The 9,753-nt window shown below is 34.0% G+C and overlaps 1 protein-coding gene across 5 annotated transcripts; it reads left to right on the forward strand.

Moving 5' to 3' along the window:
* Positions 1–401: 401 nt before the first annotated feature.
* On the forward strand, positions 402–6,525 carry LOC141441293 (uncharacterized). Of its 5 annotated transcripts, none has more exons than XM_074105975.1 (11): positions 407–735; positions 925–993; positions 2,129–2,317; positions 2,406–2,432; positions 2,941–2,988; positions 3,260–3,349; positions 4,070–4,096; positions 4,463–4,528; positions 4,611–4,625; positions 6,163–6,303; positions 6,393–6,509. In XM_074105975.1, the coding sequence occupies exons 1-11, from the start codon at positions 675–677 to the stop codon at positions 6,470–6,472; spliced, it is 813 nt and encodes a 270-aa protein (XP_073962076.1). In that variant the 5' UTR covers positions 407–674; the 3' UTR covers positions 6,473–6,509. The 5 variants fall into 5 exon arrangements, with proteins under 5 accessions (XP_073962079.1, XP_073962076.1, XP_073962075.1 ...); XM_074105974.1 differs by having other exon boundaries at positions 701–809; positions 6,393–6,505; XM_074105977.1 differs by having other exon boundaries at positions 701–809; positions 2,129–2,209; positions 6,393–6,505.
* Positions 6,526–9,753: the final 3,228 nt, after the last annotated feature.

Genomic DNA, 9,753 nt, shown 5'->3' on the forward strand with positions numbered 1-9,753 from the left:
GATCGTCGCGCGCGCCGATAAGAACAATATTAGTGCACTCAGAACTAACGACAACTATCGCGATCCACGAGAACAATAATTCCTGTTCGCAATAAACTTTATCGATTCTCTTATTAAATTTAATAATTCCACTGCACACACGAGTCTGGTGATTGTGACAATTCTAACGGGAAAACTATGATGAATGGGAGAGTCCTTAACTAGCATAAATCATAGATACATTTAGATACTTTTTTCGTGTTAATACAAATTAAATAAAAAGCAAATATTTTTTTTTGTTTTTTTTTTTTTGTATAATTTGAATTTTACAGCGCATTGGTCTTACTGTAATGCTTTTTTTTTTAAATAAATAAATAAATAGATACATAACAGTTATTTCTGTAGCCTACTATGCAGCGTTTATCATCATCGTGGGCATCGGAGCTCCCGCTAATCGGACACTTATAGCATCCCTATAGAACGGTTATGATTATGATATAATAATATATTTATCCGTTTATATAGGGACAAGACATCAGCAAAACGTAAATTTACCACTGAAAAAAAATTAAGAACTGAAAGCATAAACATGAAATGGAAAAGTAATTGGAATTAAAAAAAGAACCAAAAAATAAACGCTGTTTCAATCTTCTGTTCCATTGTTTATAGTCCATATAAAGTGTGTATACATAAATATGATGTTAGAACTTTTATGGATTTTTCTATTGCAATTTGATAACTGTATTCCGAACGGAGGTAAATCATGGTGTTGCTTATAACTTATTTACTGTTGTATTGCTTATGTTTTACTTCAGGATCTTTCTCGGCAGGTAGATATTTCGTGTCAGTTTGAGAAAGGATCAGATGATGTCACGATTGTTTAAGCAATGCAATTTTTTATTGTCTTAAGTTTTTTTATTTTTCTATGGATATTTTCATTTCAAGTGGAGCCAAAGAAAAACTTAATAAATAATATTTTACGGAATAATGGCGAATCGCTTAAGCAATTAGCAAGTAAGTATAACAACTTATTGTTTTAAAAAAAAATATTTTTTTATACACCTACGCAATGGTTGATACCTTATTTTTCTAAACCTTCTCACAGTTGACTGGTATAATAGTCAATACAGGGTGTCTTTGACCATGGTTTTAAATTCTAGGTTTGATTCTAGTCGCATAACTGAGCTGCTTTGTAACATACTTGTTTTGTAACATTTTCAAATAACTGTAATTTAGATAATTTATTGATGCTCAAAGTTTAATCGTTAAATCATGGCGGTGTTATTGCTATCTCATGGTAAGGGGGCAAAAGTCCGTACACGTTATTGCCTATCCAATTTATTGAAAGTGTAAACAAACCGATTTCATCAAAATTCTTTTATAAACACTCACTGGATCGAATCAATAACACAATTATCTATAACTCGTGTCTTTTAAACAGATGTCTAATCACTTTTTTCACCAAAATTCACTTGATTTCAATATTTATTTTTCATTTGAAAAATCTTCGTCAAAATCTGATGTTATATTTCTTGATTGAAACATGTGTATAATCTGTAGTAGCATAGACTAGCGTAGAGATGGTGGAAAATTTGACATTTTAAAAATCGATTAATGCGCGGATGAATTAGAGATTTTTATTTAATTTCCTTAAAATTAAAAAATAGTTTCTGCTTTTATAATTGAATGTTGTCTTTGGAATGAAATCAAGTATTGTAAATAATAAAATAGACAACAATACTTTGATCTATTAAATTAATCGATTTACTGAACAGATTAATTATTTTGCAATAGGTTATAGGTTTTCACATCATTGAATGTCTGTGGTCGGATAAATGGCGTCTTTGTTTACACTTTTCATAAATTGGATCGAAATACAATATACGGGGGCCGTTAAATAATTTGACAGTTGACATCACTTCAAGATAAACATTTATCAATTTGCTGTCAATTTAGTATTGTATTGAAAGTTACGTTTAATCTCTATGAATATTTCGAAAAAGTTGCAAAACAAAAATAGCTTTATGTGAGTAGAATCGAACCTTCCATTTAAAGCCCCATGTTCCGATGCACCCTATGTATTGATGTCTTTTTATAGCATAGACTAGATTATATTCTCTTCAAATAATAAATAAATGTAATGTTCCAGGTAAATTTCCAAACCATATAATAGAGATGCAAGTGGAAATGGTCGACCCAACACCAGAGCCGCCAAAAAACTCACTTTCAAGTATTCGCCGTTATTTAAAATTTAATAAAAAACCTTCGGCCCATATAGCTAAAACTAACTTGGGAATAGTACTGCGCAAACACCCTATGAAATTACCGCGTTCAATAGGTATTTTGCTGAGCAAAGTCACAAATTTCACACTAACAGAAAACAGTGTAAAATATGAAGCAATGTTGAATTCTTTGATATTTTTCAGTGCGTTCCAATGACAATAATGAAACTGGTGAGTCCTTCCTTATTGAAATTTGGCTAACACAAACACAAAGCTAACCTAACCACCAACCCACCTAACTAACCAAATTTCAACAAATTCATCAAGCGTTATGAGAGAGACGCACACAAAAACCTTCGCATGCGCACTAGGTATTAGTAAAATTACACGTCCAATATATGTTAAGTCGCATTCACATTTATCTGTCGTGTTGTGTTGTGATGTTCTCTTTCTCTCTCTCTATAGCTTGTGATGCAACACAACACAAGCCGTCACAACACACTGCATCAGATAAATGTGAACGCAACCATATAAGATGTATGAAACCGATTCCGTTCTTATGCGTCACGACATAACACGACAGATAAAATATGTGAATGCGGCTTTATTTATTAGAAATTAAATAAGTACTTAGTTTGATAAAATTAATAGTGGTGGATCGCCCATACCTTCTATTATACCCTCATGCAGCACCTTGTGTTATTTATTAAATTAGAATTACAAAGATGTACATTTACAGGTGCAACAAATTTATCACCAACTACTGCTGCAACAGAGCACGGCACAGGTTTGATTCGTCCTTTAACTTGTAGATAAACGATTTCATTTCTCCTCGATATCATAGGAATGAAAATCTTGAAAAAAATGTGAAATCGGTAGTCATGTTGTGATTTTCGTAGAAAATTGGTCTATAATAAATCGATGGCTCACATAAAATAAAGTTACAGAACTGTTTATTGACTGACAATTTCAAAAGTGAACTACTAGGAGCAAAATAAAGCAACACTTAACTCTGTAACTTTTAATAAAATTCTTAAATTGAGTTGTTTTTATTTTAGATCCTGATAATAGGCCAGTATACATGAGTGATCTTAAAGAAGCTGTGGAAGCGCTGGAAAAAAAGTTAATTAAAAGCACACCCGGAGATGGTGAGTTACGGACATTAGAGTTTTCAATGATTAACGGTTAGGGACACAGTTATAGGCTAAATATACGGCGTAAAATCAGTGTTTTGCTCCCCCGAGCAATGTTGACCACTGAGCCATGGCATGTGCATGGCAATGTTTACTTTTAAGTCTGGACTGATGTTTTATATCCTTGTATGTAATCTTGATTGTGTGTGTTTGCAGTACCAAATAAACGTTTTTATCTATCTATCATATAATAATAATAATAATAATAACGGTTAAATAAATTAGCGAATCTACAGGGTGTGGAGCACGATTACTTTTAATGAGCTTTCGATATATCGATTCATTAACAAGTGTCATGAGCAGAACAGACAATCAGCCCAGTTATTCTGACTTTAATCATAAGGGCCTCTGCTAACTTGCGCAGGTGCACGGCTTGGCGCCCGCGTGGCGCATCATGTCATCTGCAGCGCTGCGTGAGGCGGGTCTTTGCTCCATTTAAACCTGTTGAAACAGCACGCTGCGCGCGCCGTGCAGCGCGCTAGGGAGGCCTTTACACTAGTAGACACGTCGAAATATCGGGAGCTCATTGAAAATAGTTGAGGGTTACATCCCGTAATCCCGCAGACATATATTGTGATAATTATTGTTTTATAAAATGAAAATAATGATTGAATAAAATTATAAATTTGATTATATATTATATTATTTTATTGATTTAATTTAATATTTTTAAAGCCGCAGCTCCAAATACGAATAATAATGGTAAGATCAGTACATTGTTGCTAAAGTAACAACTTCTAACCAATACACGTACATAAATGCCGTATAAGAAGGATTAGAAACGTAGTTTTTTTTGCAATTCAATGATATAAAATATGTTTTTACATGACTTGTTTGATCTGAATTTAAATAAATTGCCTCTAAAAAGAGTTAAGATTTTGTTCATGCGGGTTTGATTCAACTAGTAATTTTTGGGCAAATTACTTCAAAAGTCAGAGCTCACATCAAGTTTGAATTAATTATAGATTCACAGTTAGCTTTCTTGTTGGCATTGTCATCTTTAATCTTATTATTATCGAAGCAAGTTTAACTTAAGGTTACTTAATTTCCTTTAATGTTTTAAATCAGAAAATACAATTGATGATGGCAATCATCCACTTCTGAAAAAGGATCTGTGGGAGATTCTTGATATAGGTAAATATTTCTATACGTTTGCGTTAGAATAGTGTTGACAATAGTAATTGTAATGTTTCTGAAATAATGTTCTTTTTTTAAGCTGCGCAACATCGAAGTAAGTATACTTTACATTCCAACTAACAAAACAATTTACATTTATAGAATTTATATAAAACTAAAAATCAATCACAAATTACAAAAAAACTGTATAGATTCAGGCGTTACTTTGCGGAGATCCATGTTAAAAATAAATGGAATATCTGTCTTGCTCCTCCACCAAGTAGTGAGGCCAACGCAAACTTAACTGAACTGGTAAAACGTAACTGGGTTCAGTTACGTTTGCGTTGGTTATTTAAGTTTTTTATGCGGAGGGAGGGCGAGTTAAATTGAAATAGAAATAGAAATAATAAATATATATAATAATAAATTGCATGAAAAAACATTTTTTTTCCAACTCAAACGTAGCTGTTTCGCACGACTTGGCCTCATTACTTGGCGGAGGAGCAAGACAGATATTCCATTTTTTTTACAAAAATCTAATGAATGGTATAATAATAAATTAAATAATAAAACAAAAACTACACAATACCCGTCTGCATCGTTGGTCCAAACGTAACCATTATCACAGCGGCATTGCCCCGTTGTATGGCCAACGACACCCGCTGGATCAAGTACCTACGACCCGGAACGGGGGTCACCTGCTCTTCTGTCCCTCATCCTGTGCCCCAACTCCCAAACCAAACTTACAAATAGTAGATTGTACAAAAAGGGCCTAAAACGAGCCATTTTACCCAAGACGTTAATATTATAGCCAAGTGCATAGACACGTCGAGGGGAAAATGAGTTTAATGCTCGAATTTTACACTGCTTTTCACATACATTGCGAGGAAATGAAATAGCAACAGTGGAGAAAATTGTTCACTCTCCATGTACCTTTTATTTTTTACACATTATTAGATATTATTTTTAGTTTTATTGATTAAATTGATTGATTTTTAGTTTTAAATAAGTTAAAAAATATTAAAAAATTGTCTAGAAACTTTTTTGTTTGTGGCTGTTGACACCTGATTACCTTGGTCTTAGACAAAAAAAAAATACTTTATACACTAGAGCATAAATAGTTATTTGTGTCACAAGGGAGCAAAATGGTGTATTTACGGCGAGGGCGTACATTGAATCCAGAATGTAGCGAAGGATTCTACAATAGAATCCTGAGCGGAGCGAGGGATTCTAAAGTAGAATCCTGAGCGTAATGAGGGATTCAAGTGTTAACGCCCAAGATGAAAATAATTTTGCTCCCGAGTGGCTCATACAACTTTTCACACCGAGCATTAAGAAACTTGAAAAAATAAATTCTAAATATTATTATAGAACAACCAGCATAGAAAATGGCGTGGCTTTACAATTATCAACTTCAAAAAATGGCATTTACAATAAAACACTTAGAAAAGCCTTGAACAGAAAAGTTGCACTTTGCTCCCTCTCGTCAGGGAGGAAAAGTTACTTTTCTGAAGGAGAGGTGTGAAAAAGTCATTTTAGGCCGTCTAGATCCAGCATAAACACGAACTTTGTGAACATTAGATGTGAAAACTATATTTTAAAATCAAACACTGATTTCGTAAATCGTCGTTATGTTGAACAATTTGTTCCAGGTACACCACCGAACTATTTTAAAAAGCTTTCAGGGGGCACGCAAGCGCCTCAGGAATATGAAGCAGCAATCGAAGCAATTGACAACAACAACCCCTCAGGAATTAAAAGTATCGGTGACGTCATAAGCCTCGTAAAGAAAGGTAGACGTCGAAAGTCACGTAATTTCTTACTTTATCCTCTTTCTTTGAATAAATTGTGAAATGATTGATTTATGTGACTGTGTTTACAGGTGTCAAAGTACAATTTGATATAACGCGACCGACGGATCGTAATTTAGATTGGATACAAATAAAAGTCCCTAATGCATAATGAAATGACAATTTATATTATAATTACTAAATATGTTCTATAGCCTTTTTCAAACTTTACTGATAATCATGGTTACAAAGACCTGTAAGAAAAGTCAAGGTCAACTCTTAATGCTTTCATAAAAAATTGTCTCTTTTCTTCTGATATTTTTCACACCTCTCCTTCAGAAAAGTAACTTTTCCTCCCTGACGAGAGGGAGCAAAGTGCAACTTTTCTGTTCAAGGCTTTTCTAAGTAAGATTGGTTTTTTGGAATCTTTTTGTATTTTTTATTTAAATTCCAAATTTTTACTTTTACGGTCATCTCGTAAAACCTTAATTGAAAATACAAACTGAAATATAGATGCACAGAAAAACCAGCAAAATAAGACCAACACTGGGAATCGAACCCAGGTCCTCGGTATTCCGTACCGCGTGCTATACCGCTACACCACTGTTGGTCAACGGCACAGACACGAATTTCTCCTATGCACCACATATCTCAGCTTGTTTGTTTTTTATTTAGCCACTTAAGCAGTGACGATAGCGACACGATAGCGATAGCTTTTCTAAGTGTTTTAATTATTTTTTGAAGTTGATAATTGTAAAACCACGCCATTTTCTATGCTGGTTTTTCTTGAATAATATTTAGATATTTATTCAAGTTTCTTAATGCTCGGTGTGAAAAGTTGTATGAGCCACTCGGGAGCAAAATTATTTTCATCTTGGGCGTTAACACTTGAAGCATTACGATCAGGATTCTACTTTAGAATCCCTTGCTACGCTCAGGATTCTATTGTAGAATCCTTCACTATATTCTGAATTCAATGTACGCCCTCGCCGTAAAAACACCATTTTGCTCCCTTGTGACACAAATAACTATTCTAGGCGAACACCCAAAGGCAAAGCAAGGCACTGTTGTGTTAGTTGTCGAGCATCTAAAGCTCCTTTCTTTTTTACCTTTGTTTTTTATTTATGCAGATACATTTGTGATATTTTTGATATTATAAGGGGTATTGTACATAATCCTACCATGCCATCCCTCCTCTTATTAAGTGTTGTAGTAACGACGACGATGACTTATCTTTTTATGAAACTATAATAAAATGCACCTGCATTATAGTATTCTTTAAAAAGTTACATAAATTATTAACCACAAAAAACTTTAAATTAGTAAGACATATTTTCCAAAATTTACACGTTTCGGACACCTACAGCGCCCGTGGTCAGCACTAGATTCGAGTTTACAAGCTTAGAATCAACTACTTACTCAGAACTTGAACACAGCTACATGTAGTTGAAACGTCGAGGTAATTTTAACGATATTTTAACAGTGATTAAATCCTGGTTGTGCTATTATTCATGAATGATAATTCCAACAAACTTCTTACAATGAACTAAAAGAATTTGGACCTCCGCAAAGTAACGCCTGATTCAATAAACTTCTTACAGACTTTATGTATCTAGTTAAACTTTTATTAATGTGCTGACAAAATATAATTAACATAGCATAGCAATTATAAACACCAAAAAACAAGGCACTGCTAACACAATCAGCTCTTGTTAGCTATTTCTTCATTCAACAGTTCGCAATACATCCATCTTTCAAATCGGCTCAGAAGTCAAGGACTCGTACGACTAAAACACATTGCCGGCTCTCATTACATTAAACAAAGAAACGAAACCAATCAATTACTTTCATAAGAACAATATTTAAAATGCTACTTGACCTTACCGCACGGAGGCAACGCACAAAAATTAACTGGAACATTATTTATGGCCCTCGTTCGAGGATAATTCTATGTAATATTTATAAAGTCATCGAGCTCGCTGACGTTAAATAAGCGGTATTCATAGGCGATACCTTGAAATGAAATTGCTGTCGAGACTTTGATAGTATTACATACTCGTACTGGGTAAGTATACTCGTGCGACAAAAAAAACGATTAGGTACTTCAGAAGCTGTGCACTATTGATTTGATTACCAAATGTTTGGAGTAAAATAAAAAGAGGTCACATGATTTTACAAATTGCTTTGTTACGAACCTAAATGAAAAAGGAAGGCAAGTTACAATAAAGTACGATGTTTTGACTATTGATTAAAAGTATCGATGTTTAAGAGGTCGCTTAGGTATTTTTACAAGCTTTTATTTAGTTTCACCTGTCCCGTTGTCTGTCTGTCTGCCTGTAATGAAATCTTGCAAGTTGAATTTCACCAACTTCCAGTAGTCAGATTGACTTGAAATTTTGAATAATTATGTCAATTGCGTGAAAATGCAATAATTTACTAGTGACATCCTGGTAGTCCGGCCAGGATCGTCTCCGCAGGGTGGATAACACTTCAACGGTTAATAGCATCGACTTGAAATTTGGTACGAGTATGCAAATTTACTTTGAATTGTCATGCATGCAAGGAAAGTCAGCAAAAAGTGCACTCAGCAAAAAAGAGCTTGCATTAAAAATGATTTTTTTTTATGGTTAGGTTAGGTTATTTTAAGAAATAATGTAGCGAACGAGCTTGTTAGTCTACCCGTGATAGGAGAGCTCTAAAGGACTACAGGATGCCCGGCCATTCTAGAAGGCTAACATAGAATGATAATGGTGACTTCTTTCACGGTCCGTGCACTATCTAAATTAAGTATATTATTAAAATAATAATGGATTTTCAAAACTTCACTAATTTACCTTGCTTCATTCATATAGCTACGACTGTGCGACACATATACAAATGGCTACGGCTGTGGTGCTTGGTTATATTACCTCCGTAAAAATGCCTGAATCAATCAATTACCGATGACTCAGAATTGGAAACCGATGATAATTATTTACATTCCAAATGTCCTACAAAAAACTTTTAAAATTAGAAAAAGTGAAAATTAATCTAGTTTACCTAGTCAACTATAAGCCATGCCCAAGTTATGCAAGCCTGATGAATAGCCCGACAAAACGTGGAACAACCAGCGACCTCTGGCAGATCTTTATCTAATCGTTGCTCGAACGGACTGCGCATTGCAATTAAACTATTAGTTCAAGAGACACTCACGAACATCCTGTAGCTTTGGATTATTTTAAATTCTAACTAAGGGACCATTCCGACCATTATTGCAGCCAACACCTTGTATTTAGAAAACGCGTAATTTTCAGAAATATAAATAAATAAATATCATGGGACACTTGACACCAATTGACCTAGTCCCAAACTAAGCAAAGCTTACTACTACTACTACTACGGTACTATGGGTACTAGGCAACGGATAAATATACTTATATAGATAAATACATACTTAAATACATATTAAACATC

Source organism: Choristoneura fumiferana, chromosome 23 (genome assembly GCF_025370935.1).
Source record: "Choristoneura fumiferana chromosome 23, NRCan_CFum_1, whole genome shotgun sequence".
Taxonomy (NCBI): Eukaryota; Metazoa; Arthropoda; class Insecta; order Lepidoptera; family Tortricidae; genus Choristoneura; species Choristoneura fumiferana.